Genomic DNA, 26,676 nt, shown 5'->3' on the forward strand with positions numbered 1-26,676 from the left:
CCTTCCTTCCTTCCTTCCTTCCTTCCTTCCTTCCTTCCTTCCTTCCTTTCTCTTTCTCTCTCTCTCTCTCTCTTTCTCTCTTTCAACAGAGTCTTGCTCTGTCATCCAGGCTGGAGTGCAGTGGCACAATCTTGGCTCACTGCAACCTCTGCCTCCCAGGTTCAAGCGATTCTACTGCCTCAGCCTCGCGAGTAGCTGGGATTACAGGCACACACCACTACCCCCGGCTACTTTTTTGTATTTAGTACAGACGGGGTTTCACCGTGTTGCCAAGGCTGGCAATTTCTTTACAGCTTTCACACTGTTCATGGTAGAGCTGGGAGAACCAAATAACTCCTATCCTTTGTGTGATGGTTAATTTCATGTGTCAACTTCACTGAGCCAAGGGATCCTCAGATAGCTGATAAAACATTATTTCTGTATGTGTCTGTGAGGGTGGAAGAGATTAGCAGTTGAATCAGTAGACTGAGAAAAGATCAGCCTTCACCAATGTGGATGGACATCATCGAATCCTTTGAGGGCCCAAATAGATCAAAAGGAGGGAAAAGGGTGAATTCACTCTCTTTGTTTGAGCTGGGACATTCATATTCTCTTGCCCTTGGAGATTGGAGCTCCTGGTTCTCAGGTCTTTGAACTCCAGGACTTATACCATTGGAGCTCATGGTTCTCAGACCTTTGGACTTGGACTGAATTACACTGCTGGCTTTCCTGGTTCTCCAGCTTGCGGACAGCAGATTGTGAAATTTCTCAGCCTCTATAATTATGTGAGCCAATTCCCATAATAAATCTTCTGTTATACACCTCGATATATTCCATTGGTTCTGTTTACTGGAGAATTCTGACCATACACTTTATTTCTCTACAGAGGAATTTATTATTTTGTGGCTAGAAATAAAGATTTGCTGTTCATTTAGGTTTTCTGTGCATTTTTCTTGGGACACGGGTGTGCTTCTTAGCTGATCTAATCAGTTGACACTTCTAGAGATTTCTCATATAGAATTGATAGATGCAGGAGGCAGATAAGGGTCGGGAGGTCCCAGGGAATCTCCAACTGGCCTGTGCACTGGGAGGACGGGGTGGGGCCGCAAGAATTTCCTGCCTCCTGCAGTGGGGAGGAGCCTGACCTCTCCTGTTCCTGAGTGGTGACTTGGGATTCTATCTGTGAGATGGGGGCCTGTTATGTGACAAGAACCCGGTTTCTTCCTACAACATTTTTTTGGTACCCAGAATATGGAATCTGAGGAAGGGAGGGTGAAATGGGGACCCAAAGCCTTTAACTTTTGCTTCTGAGCCTTTTGGTCCTATGGCATTCATCTTCTTTGTTTCGGGACAGTAATGACACCTATCTTTCCTTTTACAATACAATACTGGAGGTGGTCCACACCTACCCCAAGGGCCACAGACACATGCGCACAGGACAGTTGGACCAGGCAGTTGCCCACCCCCACTTCCCTACTGGCCGGAGTGCATGGCTGTGGTGTGTGCCTCATGTGTGTGCAGTGTCCAAAGACCATGCAGGGTAAGGATGAGCCATAGCTGCTGCCTGGGCCCCAAGCAACTGGCTGGCATTCCCCACCACGTGTCCACAGAGTCCCCGCCTACCCCAGCCAGAGACTCCAGCTCTCTCCCACAATAGTTAAGCTTATCTCCCTGGTGCAGAAACCATTTGCCATAAGAATAAGAGGTTCTTCCCCCAGTCATCCTTTTCTCTTCCCCACCCTATCAGCAGTTAACATAGCCCTGCATTTAACCTCCTTTACTCTACCCTGTCAGCAGTTAAAACAGCCCTGCATTTTAACCTCCTTTTCTCTACCCTGTCAGCAGATGACTTTAAAACAAGGGTTTGTTTTTTGTTTTTTGTTTTTGTTTTTTCCTTTTGGAAGACATTATGTTGGGCTGGAAATGATTGGGATCACTGTATTTTTGGTAGAGTTTTAATTGTGAGAAAGGATTTGTGAGGTTAGTCTTAAGCTATAGCCAATCTGGTATGCTTTGCAAGTCTTTCTGTATGGCTGGTAGCAAACTTTGCTGCAGGCCTCTATCTTGATTTACATCCTTAAGGGCGTGGCCTGTAACCTTGTGGCAGGGCTTTGTTCAGCCTTTGGGCGGCCTGGATTCAATCCTGGCCTAGGGAATGAGTCCTTTCTGGTTTGATATGTGAACTTTTGCTGTTCGTTGATTCGCTTACCCTCCATGAACCACCTTGGATTTTCCTTTCTCTGAGCCTTTAGTAAAGTTTGAAAGTCAGAACTATTGGCTGTTTGGCATGGCTAAAGTCGGCTAATAAGGGAGTTAAAAGGATTTTCTTTTTTTTTTTTTTTTTTTTTTTTGAGACGGAGTCTTGCTCTGTCGCCCAGGCTGGAGTGCAGTGGCCGGATCTCAGCTCACTGCAAGCTCCGCCTCCCAGGTTTAAGCCATTCTCCTGCCTCAGCCTCCCAAGTAGCTGGGACTACAGGCGCCCGCCACCTCGCCCGGCTAGTTTTTTGTATTTTTTAGTAGAGACGGGGTTTCACCGTGTTAGCCAGGATGGTCTCGATCTGCTGACCTCATGATCCGCCCGCCTCGGCCTCCCAAAGTGCTGGGATTACAGGCTTGAGCCACCGCGCCCGGCCTAAAAGGATTTTCTTAAGGAGTGCTCCCCTTAATGAAAAGTGGATTATCCAAGTTATAGTTACATTTATAAGGACTTTGTTTTCCTTTTCTTGGACCCTGTTTTGCTGCAAAAAGGATTTTTTTCCTGTTGACTAAAATATTTCTCTCCATTTTGCCTTGCCACTTTTAATGCACACATGAGAGGGGAGAGACCTCTCTTTTCCTCATAGAACCCCAGTAATTAAAAGTACCTGGAGGCCAATAATCCAAATAGGAGATTGGCAAACAAAAGATCTTATGGGGACTGGGCTTTCTTCTGCCTGTCTGTGTAGTTATATATGTGTTGTGTGTGTGAGATGTCTATAAAAAGAGCTTTAATTAATTGGCCTAAAGGAAGACAAGTGCTTGGATCAAATATTTTTTAAAGGGAAGATAAAAACTGTGGTACCTTTCATTTCACGTGACTTTAATCTTTGAAAAATAAAAACAGCCCTACTAATTATTGGTAAAAAGTAGATGTCATCAAAATATAAATAGGTGGACTAAATGATGCAGGTCAGATACTAGGTTGGCTAAATGTTTTAAGGTTACCGGCTGCGTTTTTGGCATTTGAGAATTTTTTAATTTGCCGGCTTCACAACTGGTAAGGCCTGGGGACATATGGAACTAACCACACCCTTAATTATGCTGGAAGGCATCAAACCTTGGCTGCACCTAGCACATAATCAAAACAACTTACTAGGTTTTACATTAAAAATTGCTAAAAGTTACCATTATGACATGTAATTGAGACTACTGGAAATAGATTTATGTGCAAGGTGTATAAGAACAATAAAATGTGTTTTTAATACAAGGTTATAAAAAGGTATAAAAATATACATTCTCACCTAAGGTTAAAGAATTGTTTTAAATTAGATATGACAAAGCTAAAAGTTTAAACACGTGGTGGAGGGACTGTAAAAATTAATCTCGCAAAAATTCCGTGTGTGAATATATTGATTAAATACAAAAGGGTATTATATGGTTTTTCTGTAAATTGAGCATTAAAATAAAAGCACAACGAGATATTCTTAAGGCACTAATCTTCTCTTTAGCAAAATCTGTAAAGGGTTATAAAAGGTGTTGGCTTTTTTAAAATTTCTGAGTCATCGTTTTGGCAAAATAAATAATTTATGGTAGTATGTAATTCTATTTCATAATGTAAACTGTTTTAAGCCTCTAACATATTTAATGGGCTTGCCCAAATCAAACTTCAGTTTCAAAACTGTGTTTCCTGATATCTGATTTTCGGATGCTTCAGAGGTCCTCTGGAGTATTCAGAAAAGAGAATTAACAGGATTATTTGACATGTTTATGTACATGGGATTGCTACAATGGTATTCAATCTTCTTTAGGCTATATTTTGGTGAATAATACCAATATATGTTCCAAAATTGTATGGAATTTCTAAAATCTTAATGTCTAAGCACATGCTGTCATAATTAAGATTACGATAAGTTACTGGATACCATGAGATAACCAAACTTCTTTGTCAATTGTGTTTCTAACTCTAACTACCCTGGATATTTTGACAATTGTTGCCTTGTTTTAACCTCTTTCAAAAGACGGTTTATAATAAGCTACAGAACTTTGACAGTTGCTCTCAAATACAGGTTTCTGATAACTTTGGAGATTGTGCCATTGGAATAAAGAAAAAATGTACAGGACTCATGAAAAGGTAAAAATGTTGACGAATATCAAGCAAAACAACAGCTAACTGAATGAACTCACAGAAAACCAAAGCAATCTTTTTTACTTTTGCTTGGAATATTGCTGGTTCTTGTTTTCTTTTTCAGAGTCAAGGAAACTTATTTTGAACTATTTACAGCCTTTACCTATTGAGTAAGGTATACTCTGTGAACAAAATTTGGAGCATGTTTCTTTCTCTCTGCCTGCTTGTCCTAGAATTTGGAAACTAGTTGTGACTATTCTTTACTCATGGCAATACAGTTGTTTGCATCAGTGCAATAAGAATAGATTTTCTTTTGCAACAGGACACAATTGTAGAAACTGGTTGTTTTACCAAGGCTTTGACTGGAAGAGCATTCTTCCTTTTAAGGAGTCAAGCTTGACTTGCAAAGCCAATAAAAACCCCTTGGAAAAAACTGGCCTTATACCCTTGTCTACACAGTCCCTGTACAGGGTTCCTGACCTGTGGTCAGTGAAAAATGTCACATTCTAACAGGCCCAGGATCTCCAAGTTTATCTTGGGACCTTAAGAGGAGAGGATCACCCAACTCACAGGTATTTGAGGATACAAACCCATGACTGGGCTCTGCTTTAAAAGGTCTTATCTGAGATTCCTTGTGGGACAGAGTTCCATCAAAGCCAATCTAAAAGGCCTATGTAGAGATAATTATTCTTGCTGCACTTTATGCAAATAATCCGGCCAAGTATAAGACTAAAATCTATTTTGCAAACAACTCCATCCTATCATGACTTTTTTTTTTTTTTAAACAAAAATGAGTATTGGAGAGAGAGGAATTATGTTTCAAAACCTATCATAAGTTTGTCATTAAATTCTAAACTCATTCATTGTTTTTTAAGTTTTTGCCTACATTGTAGACCAACCCTGATTGTTCCTGTGAACTAACCAGAAATCTCTGGGTGCAGCTCAGAAGAAATAAGAGGGATGGGTAATGTAAAAATCTGGATCAATATTCTAGTTCTGAGCCATTATCTTGCAAATCCTGCCAGACGATGGGAATAAATAGAGTGCCCCTAATCCAGAGGTTTCCTTTTTGGGAAAGTAAGACCAAGAGAGATAACCAAAGCCAAGCACCATGCATCCAAAGATATCCTTTTCTCTCCCAGAATGTGCCATAAGACATCCTTTTCTCTCTCTCGTTAGAGAAGGACTTAATTCCACAGCTTCACTTTAGTATTCAGCTTAAGATAAGGAGTCCACGCAGTCCCCCCAAGACACATTTTTGTTCCAAACTCAATTCCAAGCTTTGGGTCAAAGCCCTAGGAAAGAAAACTGGATCTGAGGGATCCAGAGGCAGATAATAACAGCAGTTAAAAGACACAGCACAGCTGAGTGTGACTGATTCCTGCTGAGTAAGCCAAGCTTCCCGTTTCATGGATAAAAACACCCTCTTATATCACACTAGTATTCATGGCATAAATGATGTCTAGGTAATTCAAGGCTATGGACAGCAGGGGAGAGAGGGCATATGTGGGTAAGAGTGGATACTCCTACCCTGCAGGCCCCCCCATTAACATGGGTGAAAGCCTCTTTAACATCCATGGGTGGCACCCTGCCATAGTCACCAGGACTCAGGGATAGAAGGAGGAAGGAGAGAAAGAGGAATGCCTCATTTTCCCTCCCTCATATACCCTAGGTATTTGCTAGGAAGAGAAAGGAGCCAGGGACACCTGTTCCCCTCTTTGTAGTTGAGTAGTCATTCATCTTCAGTCTGTACCCCTTTCAAATGCATCCTGAACCTCTGGGATGCCTTTGAAAAAAATGCCTTTTTTTTTTCTCCCTTTTTCCTCCTCTGTGCTCTCTTCAATGATAGGTAATTGTGTCTCTATATTATGGGAGACTCCCTTCAGATGGAGCCTCCAAACTGGGAAAAGTTAATTTCTCAAACCTTAAACTGGTTGGCTTAAGACTGGGCTCAGGGGAAGGGAACCCAGAAGCCTCATGTGCCATCAAAAAGGTAAAAGTGTTTTTTTTTTTTTTTTAACCAATCGGGCTTTTTGTCCCCTTCTCCCCATGCAAACTGGTAAAAGTCCTTGGGATTTTTGAGCTGTCCTTACCACACCCTCTTATTTCATATTTATACATGTTTTCTAATAATTCAGTTTGTCCCTTCTTCAGGCCATCAAACTCCAGTCATGCAACTGGAGCCTTGGGCAATGGCCCCTTCTGGTGGGAACCCTTGGATAGGCCTCTGAGGGTGATTTGACTGCTGTTTTCCCAAAACAGCACCCCTGTCAACAGGAAGCAGTTAAGATCTGTCTTTATCCTTATCCTTATCCTTATTCTAATGGCAGTTGGATGTACTCCTTTAGAGTAGGGAATGATAGATGCAGGAGGTGATAAGGTCCCTGAAGAATCCCCAACCAGCCTGTGCACTGGGATGATGGGTTGGGGCTGCAGGAAGTTTGTGCAACTTGCAGGGAGGAGGAGCCTGGCCTCTCCTGTTCCTGGGTGGTGACTTGGGATTTCAACTGAGAGATGGAAACCTGTGAACAGGAACTCCTCTCACTTTGCTGTGTTCCTTTTCTTTTTTCCTTTTCACCCAATAAATTTTGTAACCTCTCACTCTTCAAAGTGCCTGCATGCCTAATTTTCCTGGTCATGTGACAAGAACTCGTTTTTTTCCTACAACAGAATCAGGTGACTGGAGAGAAGATCACAGGCCTAGGCCCCTAAAGCTTGAAGGATGAAAGAATAAAAGATGGAACGAATAAAATTAGGACCTTAATTCTTCCTTCAGCTCAGTGTAAATCTACTTAGCCCTTGAGAGGCCAGAAGAAAGGTCTTCAGTGGATTCTTCCCTGTTCTCTTGTTTCTGGTAGAGCTTAGAGTTTCTTTCTTTTGTGCCTGTTTCTCCTGCCCCTGTGTCTCTAACATCTCCCTACCAGCACTCCCGACACTACATTGTTCTTTTCGGCTGACACATCTGCTCCCCGCATCAGATTGTGAGGGCCTTTCCCATTAGAATATGAGTTACAATTCCCTGAGAATCTTCAGGGCTGACAAAAAGCAGAGCTCTTAATGCTCAGTGTTTAGGTTAGGGAAGGCAGAGGATAGAATGAAGGAAGAATGGATGGAAGCAAGGAGAAAAGTGTTGCAAAGCCAGGATTCAAATCTAGGTTGATCTGACTCCTAAACTAGCTCTACACCATATGGAAATAACCCCAGGCCAAGAAAACCTGGAAATATGGGTACAAATCAGGATAACAATGATAATAAAAGCAAATCTTTAAATAATACTTACCATGGGCCAGGATCTATTCTAAGCACACAATCCTTACCACAGCCCTAGGAGATAGGTACCCTTATTATAACCATCATATAGATGAGGAAACTGAAGCACAGTGAGGTTTGTAATGTGCCCAGAATCACGCAGCCAACATTATTAAAAGTAATCTGTAACTTGCAGTGTCTAACGTGGCAAAACAACATGGTTCCAATTCTACTACTTTGGCTGGAAACTCATAGAACAAAGGACCAGAAGTGGCTTGGAAATCACCTAGCTCAATCTCTGACTTCTAGAGATAAGGGACCTTGGGCCCAGGTGGCAGATGATTCCCAAAAGGCTGGCTATCCTGGGGAAGGGGAAGGACAGATAAGGCAAGGAAGAAGCAAGAATGTGATTAGACCGACCACTTGATTGGAAGGAACAGCATCATGATTTTGAAATAACTCTGATGTGTTAATTGGGTTATCTCAGTTAAACAGGTATGCAAAATTAGTTCTGCTGAACTCAAGGGCCTGTTTGGTTCCCTCTAACCCAGTGAGTCTGAGGATCTATGAGGATGATTCCAGGACATTTGCAACTGGTATTCCAATGACACTGATGTGAAAGTGGAGAGCGACATATTATTTTCTTCTGGTCTCGTAAGAAATGTTTTCTCAATTTACCCAAATCTCCTGTCTGAATAACACACTGGTTGATCAGCACTGATCTCTAGTGAGCATTTACTACAGGCTGAGCTGTCTTCAAGGTATGAAAGGTGTGACTGAGCCAGTCCATGTGGTCAGCATTATTACGATCTCTACTTCATAGATAAGAACATGGAGACACAGAGAGGCTGCATAAGTCGCCAGGAGCACACAGCTAATTACAAGGGAAGCCAGGTTTTGAAGTCTAGTAGTCTAACTCTGGACTGTGTCCTCAGTCCCTATGGCTATGACTACCTCCTAATTCTACTGCCTAGTTATTTTTAGTCCCTAAAGAGAAGAAATGACGATAGATCTGGAGGGATCCAGGCAGACACAGGTTAAAATCCCAGCCCCTGTGTGAATTGTTTCACCTTGCTAATCCCTAGTATCTCCATTGGTGTAGGGGGATAATGAAATCCAAATCTCTCATAAATATCTATCCCAAAGTCATGTATCCTGGATCTGCTGAGACAGGTTCCCACCATATGCAACCTACCACACTTGTTTTTGGCAAACATAGAGGGTTAAAGTGTGCTGCCCTGCACAAATATGCTCTATTGCTAACCCAATACTTGGGAACATGATCTTATTTGGAAATAGGGTCTTTGCTGATGTAATCAAGTAAAGATGAGGGCATACTGAATTAGGGTGGGCCTTTAATCCAATGACTGTTGCCCTTATAAGATAAATGAGAGAGAGATTTAGGACACAGACACACTCAGAGGGAAGAAAGCCATGTAAAGTGGGAGGCAGAGATCGGAGGAATGGGTCTAAAAGCCCAAGGATCACCATGAACTACCTGAAACTAGGAAGAGGCAAGAAAGGACCCTGGTCTAGAGCCTTTGGAGGGAGCATGGGCAGGCCTCGAGCTTCCAGAACTGTGAAAGAATAAATTTCTGTTGTTCTAAGTTAACCCATTTTGTGGCAATTTGTTATGGCTGTTGTAGAAATCTAATAGCAAATGAGGGCTTGGTGAATGTACTTAGTGAAAAGTTCTGCTTTTAGACTGATGAAACCAAGTCAGGGAGCTGAGGCACATTCTTGGGTGCTAAGGGATACCAGGCTCATAGTTAGAGAGAAGACCACATGAACCATACGGAGGACCATCTTTTCCCTATTTTTGAAGTCATAAAAATGGAATGTCTATACTCTCAAAAGAATTGGGAAGAAGCTGATAGCTCTACTAGCTTCTCTCCATGGAAGGAGGTGAATTATCCAACTAGGTTGTGGTGTGTGCAACAGCCATTCGCCCATGTTCTTTGATTGGGAGAGTTCTGTATTAAATGTCAGTGTTCAGACATGGTCTTTCTCTCTCTAGCTCTCAGTGCCCAGTGGCTGACTGGGAGAGTGTCTGCTCTGTCCCTGTGCTGTTTCCAAGGACACACTTGGTGAGAAGTGTTGCCCCAGAGCCAATCTTGCTTTATCCAGAAAATGTAACCTGTGTTTTATTTTATTTTATTTTATATTTTTATTTTTATTTGTTTCACTTTAAGTTCTGGGATACATGTGCAGAATGTGCAGGTTTGTTCCATAGGTATACATGTGCCATGGTGGTTTGCTGCACCTATCAACCTACCATCTATGTTTTAAGCCCCACATGCATTAGGTATTTGTCCTAATGCTCTTCTGCCCCTTGCCCCCATCCACCAACAGGCCCCAGTGTGTGATGTTCCCCTCCCTGTGTCCATGTGTTCTCATTGTTCACCTCCCACTTATGAGTGAGAACATGTGGTCTTTGATAACTTATGTTTTAATCCTTTGACTTCTAGGTATATTTCTTAATTGGCTCATAATTCAGAGGGGAAGGGGTATTATACATAGCCCCCCACACCCCACCATCCCAAGAGGAAAATTGAGACTAAGCCTTCAGGACATATCTGGGATCCCTCTGAGGTTAAATAAAATTGGTCCAAATCTCACCTCTGCATTTCAGTTACTCTGCATTCTGGGATAATGTTGCAGGGTCTGGATAGCAGGAGAAAATACTAATAGCTATGGCATTGTGTTCAAGCCTTTTGTTTTGCTCTGGTTAACAATTTCCTCATCAGTAAAATTAGGGGATTGGATTGATTGAGCTCTAAATTCATGTTTACCTTCAGTAGTCATTGATTCTGCAGCATGGAAGGTGTTTGATTGCCAACATTGTTCATGACTCTGTGAGATAAATTTCATGTGGCTGATGTCACAGGGAGAAGGCAAAGTGTCAATTATAGCACCTAACTAAATGCTCTTTCACACCACAGATGACCCTGGCTCTGTACCTTTTCTTGCCTCTATAGCCTCCTCCTGTGGCAGGGACCTCAGCTATGTGGGCCAATAAAGGGTAGAAGAAAACAAAACAAGCCAAAGGGACACCTTCTGTGACTGACTAGGTAACTGTTCCCAACAACTGGAAGGAGAAGCATAGTGGTAAGAACCATGAACTACAGAGCTAGACCAACTGGATCCAAGTCTTGCTCTTGCTACTTTCTAGCTTTGTGACCTTCTGCAAGTCACTTATCTATCTGACCTCAGTTTCTCAACTATAACATGGGGATTAAAAATAGTACCTATCTCTTAGGGCGGTTATGAAGATGAGAGGTGCTTACAACTATGCCAGGGAAGCAGTCAGCATTCTCTGTAAGTTACTGTTGGATTATTTGATCCAAAGAATGATTCTCTACTAAATTTGACCACTCTGTAATGGGAAAGACATAATCATCACATAGAGAGAAAGATGGTACCTGGGACAGATGTTTTTCCCTCTGCAAATATGACTACAGAGGAGAAGACTCCTGAAGGCTGCTGTTCAGACTGAATTAGTAGAAAATACAGAGTGAACCACTGGGCTCAGGCAAGCAACTGCTGTCAACACAGTTATCTATTTTGAGAATCTAAAAAATGCTAGTTTCTATCAAAAAGATGTCTATAATTATCAGCACGGTTGCATGTCTACTGAATAGTTATTACTGCTGTTCAAAATGATGGACCTAACACAAAATGCCAGTCTTAATATGGTTAACTGCTCATGTTTTTTAATGCAATATTATTATTAGGAACTTGAAAACTTACAGGTAGAAATTATGCCTGTAATGAACAATGATCGTGTTTTGTCTGCTTGATGTTTCATCCCTCATTCTTTGAGGAAAAAGGGCCCTATTCTTTTCAAGAACTGAGTATCCCACTTCAGTCATATGACTCTAATGGGGGTTGCTAAGCATAGTATCTTATACCAGCACCTACCCACTCTAACAGATGGAAATCTGGTCCAGAGCTTAGGCAGTAGCAGCTTTTACTCTTCAAGGGGTAGAGGTTGTCCAGGGTGTGAATATATGACCCAGACTGGGTCAATCTGAGTGCTTCTCTGGGATTTTAATAACTGGTGTTGGGTGAAGGGTAGATGGACAGAGGACAGAGGAAATATATGTGATTTTAGAACTGTTAGTCTCCACAGCTTCACTGATATGGAGAAAGTCGGCTGAGAGAGTAAAATTGTCACAAAAAGAGAAACAGAGATAAGAGATGAAGAGAGAAAATCCTGGAGTCCCATTCCTTGTTTCTTAGGGGTTCCCACCCTCTCTGATGGCTGGCTATGTGAACCAGTACACCTCCCTCAGTTTAAGTTGGGTGGAACACTATGACACTTATAGAATAATGAGTCCATCCATCCATCCCTCCATTCATCCATCCATCCATCTATCCATCTATCCATTCATCCATTCACTGTCTCACAAAGTTAATATCTACTAAAAGCCAACCATGTGTCAGGCTCTGTTCCAGGCAATGTGTCAGGTGTAGGAGATAATGCAGTGAATAAAACAGACAGAGCTTAGCCCCTGGGAAGCAACTGACTTAATATATATAACAGGCAATCATCGTAGGATCATGGGGACAGAGGCAGGGGCATGGGCAGAGGGTCAGGAAAAATCTCTCTTGGGAGGTGACATTAGGTATGCTCCCAAAAGAAGTGAAGGAGAGGGCCATATAAGATGTGAGATAAGACCTTCTGGCCAAGGGAAGACAAGGGTTGAGATCATGCGTCCATTGTATTAGCCGAGCTCATTCTGCACACATGGATAACAAGGGCATGACAGCCACCTGTGCTGCAGGCAGAGTCCAGCTGATGCGGAGGAAGGCTCATGGACTCCCCGTGCATCTCCAAGGCCCATCTTCTATGTTTGACTTAGATGTAAGTTACGTAAATGCTTGAGATCAGTTTTCTCATAAGTAAAATAGAGGTACAAATCATCCTTGAATTAGGTCATCTTTTATAGTCACTCAGCAAATACTTGTGGGGTACATCTTACATTTCAGGCAGAGTATTAGCCTTGTGGAGCTCATGGTCTAGAGAGGAAGAGATGATTTAACAGGTGTATATATAAATATGTATCATATTTATGTCATACATAAAGTAAGAACTTTATTATATTTGCATAGATATATAACTTTTAAATCAGTTTATTTGTATAGATATATAATAACTTTTAAATCAGATATATAATAACTTTTAAATTAAGCCCATAGTTGGTTATAAAGCTGTCACTTATGAGGGCTGTCTTGACTGTTTTGATTTATGAGGATTTATTTGAGGAATAAAAGCTCAGTTGAATTCTTACAATGAGCGGGAGGTTGGCTTTGATAATTTTATGCTTCCTTCTCAGGATCTCTGATTCTAAGGTTAATCAAAAGGAAGAGAGTCAACTTCTACTGTGGGCTTACTAGGGGCCCAATGTTATAAAGTATATATGCTTTATTAGGGAAGTTCTGAGTCCTACCTCAGGGCATCATGAGTTGGGCATCTAAACTAGGTGAGAAGGGATGGGAGGGTGTCAGCTGCCTTCACTTTCATGAGAATCAAATAAGATGACATATGTAAAATACTTTGCATAAAATTATCAAAGCCAACCTCCCAGTCATTGTAAGAATTCAGCTGGGCTTATGTTCTACAAACAAGTCCACGTAAATCAAAACATTCAAGGCAGCCCTTATAAAGTCATAGCTTTACAACTAAATATGGACTTGAGCTCTTTCCAATAACCTGACTGGAAAGTCATTTTTCTTATCCACAGTATAGCACCAGCATGTGAAATTACAGAGAATATAATCCTTTCATCAGGCTGACAAATAAACAAGTGTATGGGCTACCTATGCTAGAAGGAGGCAATAAGGTGAATTCCAAATCTGACTCTATTTAGAAATATGAATAAAGGGGCTGGGCATGGTGGCTCATGCCTGTAATCCCAGCACTATGGGAGGCCAAGATGCGCGGATCACCTGAGGGCAGGAGTTCGAGACTAGCTTGGCCAACATGGTGAAACCCCGTCTCTACTAAAAAAAAATATATAAAAATTAGCCAGGTGTCGTGGTGCTCCCCTATAATCCCAGCTACTTGGGAGGCAGAGACAGCAGAATCACTTGAACCCAGGAGACAGAGGTTTCAGTGAGCTGAGATTGTGCCACTGCACTCCAGCCTGGGCAACAGAGTGAGACTTTGTCTCAAAAAAAAAAGGAAAAGAAATATGAATAAAGGAAGGCTGGAACACCAGGTAGCTGTCAGCCTGTTGAAGAAGCTATTGTAAGGTGGAAAATGCAAACAAGCAAGTGTGACTCTAATGTACACATACATTCCTGACATTCTGTAGTCACCTGGTTTCCTACCTCCTGGATAAAGGAATTGATTCCTCTGTTGACAATTCTTGCATCCCATTTCCAGATCTCATTTCCACCTCTAGGCTGTCAGCTATAATCACACCTGGCATCTCACCTGCTAATGCATCAGCCAACCTGACTCTGTCCCAACCCTGGATGAAGGAGACTGAGTGACTTATATAATGACTTTGCTCTTCTTCTCTGAGGAGGGTGAGCCACCAAACACCCAGCAACTCTGACTCGGAGAAATCATGGGACAGATTTTCCCTCTGTGCTCTTAGCAGAGTGGGGATTTCTTGAAAGGGACATGAACAAGTTGATGACTAGATATTAGAAGCCCCTTTTCTAGAGAGGCATCCCCAAGAAAGCCTCAAAATGCATCTATCTGAGTCCTAATTAAACCGGAAGTGCTGAATCCAAGGCACTGTGATATTTGCATGCATATGTCAATGAATTTTGTTCATGTCTGTATAGAAAAGGCCCTAAAGGTAGATTTAATAATTCACTTGCAGTGTCAAAATCTGCATGATTTAAAACCCTGTTGGTCATGAAAGAAGGAAAGCAAAGAACACCCTGTTGGGAATCTTGAGACCTTGATCATCTACTCCTGGTGCTTATGGGCTGTGTGATGTGGGATGAGCCTGTCCTCTCCAGGGACCTTGGTTTCCATAGAAATATCTACAGAGATCTCTGTGATGTCCTTTCACTCTGCCTCTGGGAGCCATGAGCTGCTGCAGATTCTCTAGTGAATGTCCCAACACCATTACTGTCATTCACCTAACCCTCCTTTACAATCTGCTCAAAGGCCCTTACAGTCCAAAGTGGGTCCAGGCAAGAACCACATAGTCCATTTGAAAACACACCCAAAGGAAACAGAACTGACACCATCAGTAACTGTCTCTTCCAAGTGGGATTTTGTGTGGATGGGGCTCCATGGAAACACTTGGGAGGATTTGACTTGGCCTCCCAAAGGCCATTGTTCTCAAGTGGCTCCCCTATAAGGTAGTCCAGGGTCCTCTCACCTCCTCTGGCCAGATTCTGTCAGCACTAGAAGGAGAACGTTTGGACTTAGTGTCCAGGAGATTGATTGTGAGGACTCACAAGTGATTTGTCAATAATAATAGTTTAAAAATGGTTTCCACACGTCATATAGGCATATAGATAGATGTGGTTTACTGAGAAACCTCCACAGTCATAAGGATCATGAATTACAGTCTTGATTCACTTACCATCTGTGCGCCCAAGAAGCAGACGAAGTGATATATCATGAAAATAACATGGTCTTAATATTCGGACCTGACTTTGAATTCTGGTCTTGCCACTCAATCTCAACCCAACCTCTCTGAGCCACAGTCTCCTCATCCACAAAGGACGATATTAGGGCCTATCTTACGTTGTGATTGTGAAGACCAAATGAGATAACATATGCGGAACTCCTGACACAGAACCCAGACCCTCAATAAGAGGCTGCTGCCATGATTCCTATTAAGTTGCCCTCAGATCAACCAGAAGGAAACCAGGCAGAGGAGTATGGTGGTCAGCAACCATGTGACCCCAAAAACTCTATCTTGGGACCAGCATGACCACCCTTGGGGCCCTACACCATATGGAGCAGGATGCTCTGTCTTGACACAAAGATGGGAAGAAGGGAATTCATAATCAGAAACTTACCTGGATGCTGCCTCCAGCTGTTCTTTCCTGGAAGGGAAGAGGGAGAAAAAAATAAAGCATAAATTACGTGAAACAGTTGTATTCTTCCTTGAAAGACTGTTGCAAAGCTTCCCTCTGAAGATGATGGAGCAGAGTTGAGTTCTAGGACAGGATGGTCAGTGTGGAGGGAACCAACGAAGGAGGTAGGTTTACCCAGCCAGACCTCAGCCCATGTTACTCCCATTGGCTCTGAGGTTTTCAGGGCTCTTTTCAGCCACTCATTCATTCATTTATTCATCTAGAAAATGGTTGCTGAGCACTTACTCTGCCCCAGCTCTCATGTTGAGCTCGGAAAATGTGTTTGGTAGTGGGGACAGATCAAGAAACCAGGAATGTCATAATGTAGCAGTCACACACCCAACATAACTTTATCACCACCATTGTCATTAACTCAATTAATCCTCATAACAACCCTATGAAGTACTATTATCATCCCATTTCCCTGAGGAGAAAATTGAGGCACAGAGGGGTTAAATGAATTGCTCAAGGGCTCACACTTAGGAGACAGCAAAGTCAGGATCCAAACCCATGTGATCTGGCTCTGGAGCCCTCACTCCTAGCTGGGAGGTGTACCAGCCGTGCTTTACACATATTCATGACTCCAGGCCTTTTCTCAGGCTCTCCTTCTGCCTGGAACTCCCTTCTTCTTTTCCCTGCCTAGAACAGTCCTACTCTTCCTTTATGTCCACCTGGAGGGGCCCTCCTGGAAGTTCTTATTCAATTGTCCAAGGTCTAGACAGAGAAAATCCTCTCACAAATGGAATGGTACTCTGTCGTTATCACATGGATCACATCACACTAGAATTACATGTAGTCTGGTTTTTTTTTTTTTTTTATTGTCTAAAATATGAGCCCTCTGCAGCCCAGCACATGAGAGTGCTTATTAATGTTGAAAGAGTGACTGGCCTAACATGGGGATCCACAGGTGGGAGGGATGGAGACAGAACAAGAGAAACATGGCAGAGAAGTAAAAGGGCCAGTTGGAGAGTTAAGAATTTCTGCTTTGAGGGTCAGCTCAGCATCTGATTACAGTGTGGCCTTGGGCTGGTCATTCATTCTCTGGGCCCATTTCCCCAAGAGCACAATAAAGTGATGAGTTAGTTGATCACAAAGCAGGTGGATACAGAAAGCTGTGACTTTCTAGGATGTTCTAGGTCTCTGAGGCCAGGAGAAGTAGGAAAGATACTAAGGGGAAGGAAAGGGCAAGGGGGCAGCTGACGGGCATATTGGAAGAGAAGGCATGGTATGGAGAAAGTTTAAAGGATTACACTGTCCATTCCTCTTTCACTCTCCACGATGAGTATTTCATGCTTCCTGCTCTACCATCAGACTTCTCTCACTTGTACACCTTCCTCCCAGCTGATGACCTTAACTCCCCTCTCACTGAGATCTACCCATGGTCTCACCATCTGGTCACCCACAGGACTTCTGTTTTGTGCCAGTGGATGAAGGGCCCATGCTCTTAATGAAGGCCGATGCTCCACAGACCAGGCTATCTCTGCTTCTCTCGCCGCTAGTCTTTCCCCTCCCCCCATATGCACATTTATCCTTCTCTACTAGACACTTTTCATCAAATAAAAAATTATTGGCCTCACATCCACTCCAGCTGTCACCTACAATCACTGTCCCCACTTGCTCATTTCCTCATCACCCTTTAGTTTGTGTCATCTGGCTTCTGTGTCCAGTACTCCACTGAGATTGCTCCAGCCAAAACCCCAGCAAACTCCAAGTCACAACATCCCATGAGCACATCCCTATCTTATCTTCACTACCCTTGTGATAGGATAGGACCAGAGCAGTTGATCTGTCCAGTTAACCGTTGGATCCCCAATACCAAATAGAGTTCACATAAGGGATGATCAATAAATATATGCTAAATGAATGGAATAGATGAATAAAAGGGTTTTAACAACATTCCAGAGTGTTCTAGATCATGGTTGCTAACAGTGGTTTCCCAGGGCAGTAATTCAGGGGCTTCCTTTCCCCTTCAGCATCAATACTCCATTGCAGCCCAGATTCAATCAGCACAGACTGAACACTTGCTATGGGCTAGGGACTAAGACAACTACTCTCACACATTTTATTCAGTTTGACCATCCAAACAACAATCTTCAAGAATGGGTCTTATTATCAAAATGACCCTTGTATCATTTTATCCAGTTTTCTCCCTAAGTAATGTTTTCTTCCCAGAGATACAAAGCAAAATAAAAACAAAGGTTTTGGCACAAGACCTGGGTTCCAATCTTTGTTCCATCATTTATCAGCTGAGTGACATTAAGTAAGCTAATTAATCTCATTAACTCTCTTATTCTTTACCTATAAAAGTGGGGTTATGAAAAATGGTTACCCCTTCTACTTACCTTCCAGGACATCCTAAAGCTTAAATAAGATAGTATGTATGAAAGCAGATCCAATGTTATTTGGCCATAGGAAATGACTAGTGCATATAGTCCCCTTTCTCCATTTCTAAGCACTCCAATAATCTTGAACCTGGTCATAAAAGGAACAAGTCCTGGTTGCACAATGAACTACCTGTTCTTGGTCAAGTGTTTTCTACATCGTGGGCAAAGTCTTCTCATCTCCATTTCAGTTCTCATAGCTAACAATTCCAGGGCTGTGCTGTCCAGTAGAGTAGTCATTAGTCACAAAGGGTTATTTACATTAAAATTAAAAAATCTCTTCCTCAATTGCACTAGTAATCATCAAATTCTCACTAGCCAACGAGGCTAGTGGCTACCATATTGAACAGTGCAGCTATAGAAAATGAAAAGTCAGACATAATTCCACTCTCCCTACCAGGAATAAAACAGTGCATGTGTTCTGTTGATAAAAAGCAATGTCTGATTTTTAACAGTTTCCCTCATCCCTGCTTGTATATAAGAATGTATAATCTGCCATCACTCCTACCCCAGCATCTGCCTTAAGTCCGTTCAGTCTCCACTGGTCAGCAGACCAGAAGACCTGGGTTTGCCCTTATTTTTATTTTTTTATTTTTTTTTTTGAGACGGAGTCTCGGTCTGTCGCCCAGGCTGGAGTGCAGTGGCCGGATCTCAGCTCACTGCAAGCTCTGCCTCCCGGGTTCACGCCATTCTCCCGCCTCAGCCTCCTGAGTAGCTGGGACTACAGGCGCCGCCACCATGCCCGGCTAGTTTTTTTTTGTATTTTTTAGTAGAGACGGGGTTTCACCGGGTTAGCCAGGATGGTCTCGATCTCCTGACCTTGTGATCCGCCCATCTCAGCCTCCCAAAGTGCTGGGATTACAGGCTTGAGCCACCATGCCCAGCTGGGTTTGCCCTTAGTTATGCCCAATATGATATGTGGCCTGAACTTCTTGGGGGTTTCTGAACTTCTGGGGGCTCTCAGGTTCTTCTCATAGAAAATTGGGTTTGGGCTTGAAACTTTTTGAAGTTCTTTGCAATTCCAAAGCAATGAGTTTATAATTATAATTTGTATAAAAATATAAGAATGGACCACCACCATCCATCACTGCTAGCCCCCAAAACATAGATACTTGCAAATTAACAAAGAACTACACTAAGCTGAAAATTGTGATATGGCATCATGTTGCAGATGGGCTACGCTACTTCATCCTTCCAAACCTTTGGCAGGAATCTAAAATGGTGCAGCCACTACGGAAAACAGTCTGGCAGTTCCTCAGAAAGTTAAACATAGACTTACCAATCCTACTCCTAGGCATATACCCAAGAGAGTTGAAAACATATGTCCACAGAACGTGTATGTGAATGTTCATAGTAGCATTATTCACAAAAGCCAAAAAGTGGGAACAACCAAAATTTCCAACACCTGATGAATCATTAAACACAATGCAGTATATATAATCAAATATTATTTGGCTATAAAAAGGAGTAAGGTTCTGATAGACACTACAATACAAATGAAACATGAAAACATTATGCAAAGTGAAAGAAACTATGCATAAAAGAAAGACATTATATGATTTCATTAAACTATGAAAGGTTCAGGATAGGTGAAATAAAGACAGAAAGTAGATAGTGATTGCAGGGTCTGGGGCGAAGAGGGAACCAGGAGTATCTGCTCATTGGGACAGAATTTCTTCCTAGGATAATAAAATTGTTCTAGAACTAGACAGTGGTGATTGATACTCCAGTTTGTGAATATACTCAAAACCACCGAACTGTTCACTTTAAAAGGGTACCTTTTATGGTATGTAAAATCCTCTTACGGGTTGTGAAATGTATCTCAAGAAAGTTGTTATTAAAGCAAGCATAAACAAAAGACAAGAAAACCTTTCGGAGGTAGGTGAGAAAACACCAGTGTGTTGTCAGCTACTTCTTTGCCATTAATATACGGAGTGGGTTGGAATTCAGGGACATTCTTTTCCCAAGGGACTGCCTTGCTTCAGAATGGTTGCTAAATGAATTTCTCTAGGGATATTATACTTTTGTCCTTGAAAAAAGAGAGAAATGTACTCTCTTAGTTTAAAAATCATTCTCATATCACAGCAGCTGTCTGCAGCACAATGTATTCCTCCAAGTCTCTGACAGCTAGAACAATGCCTTATTTATAATACATCAACCCAAAAGAATGGGCCCATTGCCAACACCTTGGGATGCATATCAAATGGAAATTGTCTTGGTTCTGCATCCAAAGTGTTCTTGTTTGAGTTCAAGGTCACTGTGGTCTCTTATGGGGAAGTCATCTGCCCGTTCTAAGAAGACTCTACTTTATGCTATCCCAAATCCTCAATGATTATAACAAGGATAGCATTGTAGAATCAAATGGAAACACGTAAGTCACGGTCTGAGCGAGTAAGTCTAGTTACAAGTAAGTATACCCAAACTTTCCCAGTCTTTTATTGAAGACTTGCTTCCTCTGATCTCTCTAACTCTCCCACAAGTCATGGGTCCCTTTTGCCTGTTCTCTTTCAGGTCCTCCTGCTACTCTGCCTTCTAACTGCTTTTACCTTGATCTAGGCCCTCATTTCCTCTTACTCTGAACCCTGCAATTATTTGCTAGCTGATCTCCTTGTTTTGACTTGAGTCCATAGATCCATCCTCCACACTCTTTGCTATTATATTCCTGAAAAATGGATCTACTGATGTCATTCTCTGGCTCATCTAGCTTCTCATTGCCTTCAGGATCAAAGTTAGATTCTTCAGCAAGTCACCCGTGATCTTCCATGATTGTCCCAGTGAATAACACATACAAGGGATCAAAAATATTAGTGGACCGAGTGCCCTGAACAGAAAGTGGTACCTGCCACCAGAACTTTTTGAGGAGTGAAAGCAAGATAGGAGATGCATGGCGGTGGTGATCAGGGGCCCAATATTTTAGGGTCCTGGAGGTGATGGTCAGGTTTTGGACTTTCTTTACTTTGTCATGGTCCCTGACTGGAAGGTTTTATGCAGGAAAATGAGTTGCAATTCTCTTCTATTTCCATAATCTGGAGAAGGGAGTAGAAAGATTAATTGAGGATAATGAATGTGTGTATATGTGTGTGTGTGTGTGTGTGTGTATGCGTGCGTCTGCAGATGAGTTGTGGCTGGGCACAGAGGGAGCCCCCTATCTAGTAGTATTGGGTTATATGAGGGTTCACTGAACCTGTAGACACAATGACAGAAACTTGCTTTGAGGCAGGTTCCAGCCCCAACTATGAGGCTAACTGTCCATCTATGTTTCTTTCCAAGTCAAGGGTTCTAGGAGTCCAGCACACTACGCATACACTTAACAATCTGAACTCAGGCCCCCAGTATCAAAAACAAAAAAAATAGCAGTCTGTTCTAGAAGCTCAAGTAGTGAAAAGACCACGGGCTTCGAAGGCCTCCAGATGTAGCTGACATTGGTTCAGTGTCAGAGCCTGCTAGCTTCTCTGAAAGTAGCCTGGGAGTACAAACCACTCAGCCTAGCTCAAGGTGTGGACTCTGGGCCACCGGCTCGGCCCCACCCCAGGGGCTCCTGTTTAGGATGCATTTACCATCACACCTCCATCAGAATTGCTGAAGGTGGAGGCCAGATCTACCTTTGCACAATACCCCCATTGAGTCTGATGCACCTTAAATCTTCTGACTTATCTCATAGGGTAATTGTGAGGATTAAATGAAATTTGAACTCTAATGCTTAGAGCATAGTGGACATCCAATGCATATTAATTTCCCTCTCCCTTTTCCATAACCATGGAAAAAGGTTCTTATTTTTCTCTGAGATCTTTAGTTCAATCTCCCGCCTCTGAGAACACGAAACAGCATCTCTGGGTGACCAGAGGACTCTTTCTGCTGTCCTCTTCTGCATTTCCTTTCCTGGAGTCCAGAGTAGTCTGTGGGTGCAGGCCATGCCCAGGTTGGAGGAACATCCAATATTTCAGAGTGGCTCATTGTGTGGGCTGCCCACTTCCTCAACCCACTGAGCCTGCTCACACATTGACTGGATCTTTCCTTATCAGCCACTCCATGCTGGGAAGCCCTGACTGCAGAGAGGAATCACCTGGGGAGCACCAAATAAACTGATGCTGGGGCCCCAGGCCTGGGATTCTGACTTAATTAGCTTGAGGAGTGGCATAGGAATCAGATTATTTTTTCTTTCTTTTTTTTTTTTTTTTTGAGGAAGGGTCTTACTCTCACTCTGTTACCAAGGCTGGAGTGCTGTGGCACAATCTCTGGTCACAGAAACCTCCATCACCTGGGTTCAAACAATTCTCCTGCCTCAGCCTCCTGAGTAGCTGGGATTACAGGCACACACCACCATGCCCAGCTAATTTTTGCATTTTTAGTAGAAACAGGATTTCACCATGTTGGCCAGGCTGGAATCGAACTCCTGACCTCAGGTGATCCACCCTCCTCGGCCTCCCAAAGTGCTGGGATTATGGGCGTGAGCCACCATGCCCAGCCAGAACTGTTTAAGCTCCCAGATAATTCTAGTGTGCAGCCCAAACTGGGGACCACTGCCCTGAAGAGTGTTCTCCAGGGAACTGTGAGGCCACAGACACGAATACAGACCGCAGGAGAGATGGCTGGTCATGCTGAGCATTCAGGTGAGTCCCCACTTGCCTGAAGAAAGGAAAAGAGACGACTGATTCATAAAACCTCCATGTCGCCACCAGGTCAATCCTGTTGGGGTTGGTAGCATAATACCTCCAGGCAGCCTGAGGGGCAGAAAAGAGGGGCAACAATGAGTGGGCACCACCTGAAACTTTCGCACAGAATCCCATACCATCAGAACAACGTTTAAGCCCTGGACTCCTAAGAATTTGAATGTGCATTGAGTCAACATGCAGAAAAACCAAGATTTTTGGCTTTTTGAAGCTACTTTGGGAAGAAAAACTTCCTGACCATCTGGGAGCTATAATTGGTGTTGTGGTGAGTGGGGGAATGGAGAGATGAACTGGAATGGAGGAAGAGAAGAGAGTGGTAGACACAAAATCCCTGAAAGGAACAAGTAGTAAAGGCCGGTGCAATGGCTCATGCCTGTAATCCCAGCATTTTGGGAGACCAAGGTGGAAGGATCGCTTGAGGTCAAGAGTTGGAGACCAGCCTGGGCAATATAATGAAACTTCATCTCTAAAAAAAAAAAAAAAAAAAAAAGAACAAAGCTGGGCATGGTGGCACGTGCCTGCAGTTCCAGCTACCTGGGAGGCTGAGGTGGGAGGATAGATTGAACCTAGGCGGTCGAGGCTGCAGTGAGTCATGATCGCACCACCGCACTCCAACCTGGGTTGTAGAGTAAAAGACTCTGTCTAAAAAAAAAATAAACAATAAAATATTTAAAAATAAAGCGAAACAAGCACTACTCTTTCCAGAAGGTTCCCTGAGACTTCTCAGTCAAACAGATAGGAAAACAGTCTTTTGTACCATTTCTGGGTGCAAGAGAGAGCCTAGGAGATGAGGTTTTGACACAAATATCCTAGAATCTCTAGGATTCTCTGATGGTTTGGGGTGTGGGGAGTTAATGGGACAGGCTCTTGGAAACTGGGACTGGCCCAAGAACCGTAATATGCAGGATGACATCATGCACCATCTTGAGTCAGGCACACAGAACCACACAGACACTCGCTATGACTGGAGAAAGCTCACAATTGGGTGGCCATGCCCTCGCAAGCAGACAGCTGTTGATAGGACACTCTGCTTTCCTATTCACTGTGCCCTCATCCTCCAATAACCCATTAAAACAAAGCAGGAACTCCCTCTGAAATATAACAGGGAACACTTCTGCCTCTCTCATCACCTCTCACTGCTCCCCGCAACCCCCAGCCCATGTGAGGCTAGTGATGGAGACAGAAGGCTGGCAGTTGCATGTCTAACATCCTCTGGTCCATGGTTGTCTGCTGGGCAGCACAAATGGGAAAAGTGGTTTAATATTTTGCACATGTAAGGCATCTCTTTCTCTCTTGGTTTATGGGATCTCTGCTTGGCAGATATGACAGAGACTATTCTCCCTGTAGCTGATTGGCTAGGTACCTGGACTTTAGGCTGACTCTTCCCTGTGGGTCCCTAGGTCAAATCTGAGGGGAAGTAGAAGGAGAAGAAAGCCTAGTAAAGCCCCAGGTCCACACCAAATTCTCATCTCCAGCACACAATCAGTAAAAGAGCTGAGGCCAGGTGCCACAACTCATACCTATAATCCCAGAACTCTGGGAGGCTGAAGCAGGAGGATGACTTGAGTGCAGGAGTTTGAGACCAGCCTGGGCAACATAGTAAGACCTCATCTCTACAAAAAATAAATTTAAAAAATTAACCAGGTCTAGTAGTGCACATGGTGGTGCATGTGGTGGTGCGTGCCTGTAGTCCCAGCTACTCAGGAGGCTGAGGTGGGAGGATTGCTTGAGCCTGGGAGATGGAGGCTGCAGTGAGTTATGATCACACCACTACACGTCAGCCTAGACAAGAGAGTCTCAAAAAAGCTCAAAACACCACCATATCAAAAAAAAGCTGACAGGTTGATCCTTGAGTTCTGTGTCTATTTCTTGCTTGGCTTAGAAACTGAATGAGTGACAGGATTGTCACCTTCAATACACAGAGGAACAGGTGAAATAGATACCCATGGAAACTTCCATAGCCATCCACAAGTAAGCATGTGTCAGCAGGCCTGCTCCTGCCTGGGCACATTAATACACACACACACACACACACAGACACATAAGACACATAGACACACATAGAATCCTGGGTCCTGTCCCAGTTCATGAGTATGTCCCCTCCACATGTGCACACATGCACGCACACACACGTATGTGCAAATGCATGGATCTTAATCCCATTCCAGTTCATTCCCAGGCAGACAGACCTGAATGAGCTCAGCAGCTGGCTTCCTCCTTTTCTCAAAGTGCTTCTGACGGTGTTGCTCCTGTACCTTGAGGGCCAGCCCGGACCCCAGGATGCCCTGGAGGGAGAGGCAGGCAGGAAGTTAGCCCCCAGCTAGACTCTCCCAGCATTCCCGCTCCATTGCCAGGGTAATGGGGACTGTAGGGCTGAACTGCACTCCAAGTCCCTGTGGTGACAACATTGTACAAAGAAGGCAAGGGGGAAAGAGCCCTTCCTTCTCTTGAAGAGAGTAGGGAGCTTGGTTAAGTGAAATGAGCCTTGAAGTCAGGAAGATCTGGCTTCCAATTCCGACACCGCCACTTTCCATGTGTGAGGGCCTGGGCAAGCCCCTTAGCCCTGTTGCACCTTGTTTTTTTTTCTACAGGGAGGTGGGATAATAATACCTAATGTATGATTTTGTTAAGAAAAAAGTGAGATAATCTGTATAAACTGTCAGTAAGGGGTACTGCACAAAATAGATGCCAAGTAATGTTAACTGAGTTTTAAAAATATTTTAGCTGCTTGAACTCTCACTTCATACTTTGACTATAGCCAGAACTTCCCAGAATTGGGATCTGTTTTGATTTTCAGGTCAGACTTGCCAGTGGATTAAGTGATCAGAAACACACACTTTTCAAGCTGAAAGGGAACTTGAAGATCTTGTAACATTCCTATGGCCCTGACTCATCAATGAGAAAACTGAGATTCAAGAAGGTCATTTGCTCAAGGTCAAATAGCTTAGGAAAAATAAAAATCAGACAAGGTAGGGCTGTGAATAGAGACAGAACATTGCCAATGAAAGAATGGAAGATGAAGTGGGTGGCAGGGAGATTGTTACTTAAAAGTTTTTTCAAGCTTCGTGATTAAGAGCCAGGTTTTAGAACCAGTGGACTTGCGATTCCTGGCTCTACAACCCAATAGCCTTGTGACTGTAGAAAATTTAATAACCCAATTAAGTCTCGGGTTTCACATTTGAAAAACTGATATAAAAATAGCACCCAACCCATAATGTTGCCATGAAGATTAAATGAAATAATGTGGGTAGAGCATCTGGCATGATTCAGGCACATAGTGTGCTCAACAAATGCAATCTGTTTTCATTATTATTACATATCTGGACACCAGGCTTTGGGGAAGTTACTTTATCATACATAGGTCAAGGCTTATTCTTGAGAGAAATGTATTTTTTACATAAGCCAGTAAGTAACAGGACAAGAGAAAGGAGCTCACATAAACGAAGGCCCTGTTCTGTGCAAGGCACTGGGAATGCATGAATGAAAAATATAATCCCAGAACCCAAGGAGTTCACAGTCCTCTGGGGGAGTCAGATCTGGAAATGTGTAATCCTAGCATAAGGCCAGAAACTCCTTTACATAAATATTCCCAGGGTTACGCCCAGAGCGACTAACTCAGCCTAAAGAAGGCAGTATTGAAAGAGGAGTTGATGTTTGAAGAAATTTTTGGCAAAGGAAGGCAGCAGGGCCCATGGCAGAAAAGCAGGATCATCATGCTTAAGGGAATGGCTAGGGAGTTGGTAGGGTAGGAGAGGATAGAAGATGAGACTGGAAAGTTGAGCTGGGGCCAGGCGGTAAGGAGTCCTGCACGTCACATTGGGGATGTCATATATCAAAGGTACTTACTGCTGGAAGGGCAAAAAAGGAGACGCCAATTAAGGAGAAGGTGGCAGCAATCAGACGGCCTTCCCATGTTTTGGGTGTCTTGTCTCCATAGCCAATGGTGGCCAGTGTGATCTGAAGAGAGAAGAGTTCAGACATGGAGTACCCCATGGAGAGGAATTACAGGAAAATGTCA

At 43.1% G+C, this 26,676-nt stretch overlaps 1 protein-coding gene across 1 annotated transcript in view; it reads right to left on the reverse strand.

The window, feature by feature from the left end:
* The window catches only part of KCNQ3 (potassium voltage-gated channel subfamily Q member 3), a 365,166-nt gene that overhangs the window by 27,813 nt on the left and 310,677 nt on the right, over nucleotides 1–26,676 (reverse strand). Inside the window, exons 6-9 of the mRNA XM_023222961.3 lie at nucleotides 26,505–26,615; nucleotides 24,848–24,943; nucleotides 22,615–22,709; nucleotides 15,551–15,577 (exon numbers count right to left, since the gene is read on the reverse strand). Of these exons, the coding sequence (XP_023078729.1) occupies nucleotides 15,551–15,577; nucleotides 22,615–22,709; nucleotides 24,848–24,943; nucleotides 26,505–26,615 (329 nt within the window). The remainder of the gene's footprint in view (nucleotides 1–15,550; nucleotides 15,578–22,614; nucleotides 22,710–24,847; nucleotides 24,944–26,504; nucleotides 26,616–26,676) is intronic.

Source organism: Piliocolobus tephrosceles, chromosome 7, assembly GCF_002776525.5.
Source record: "Piliocolobus tephrosceles isolate RC106 chromosome 7, ASM277652v3, whole genome shotgun sequence".
In the NCBI taxonomy this organism is placed as follows: domain Eukaryota; kingdom Metazoa; phylum Chordata; class Mammalia; order Primates; family Cercopithecidae; genus Piliocolobus; species Piliocolobus tephrosceles.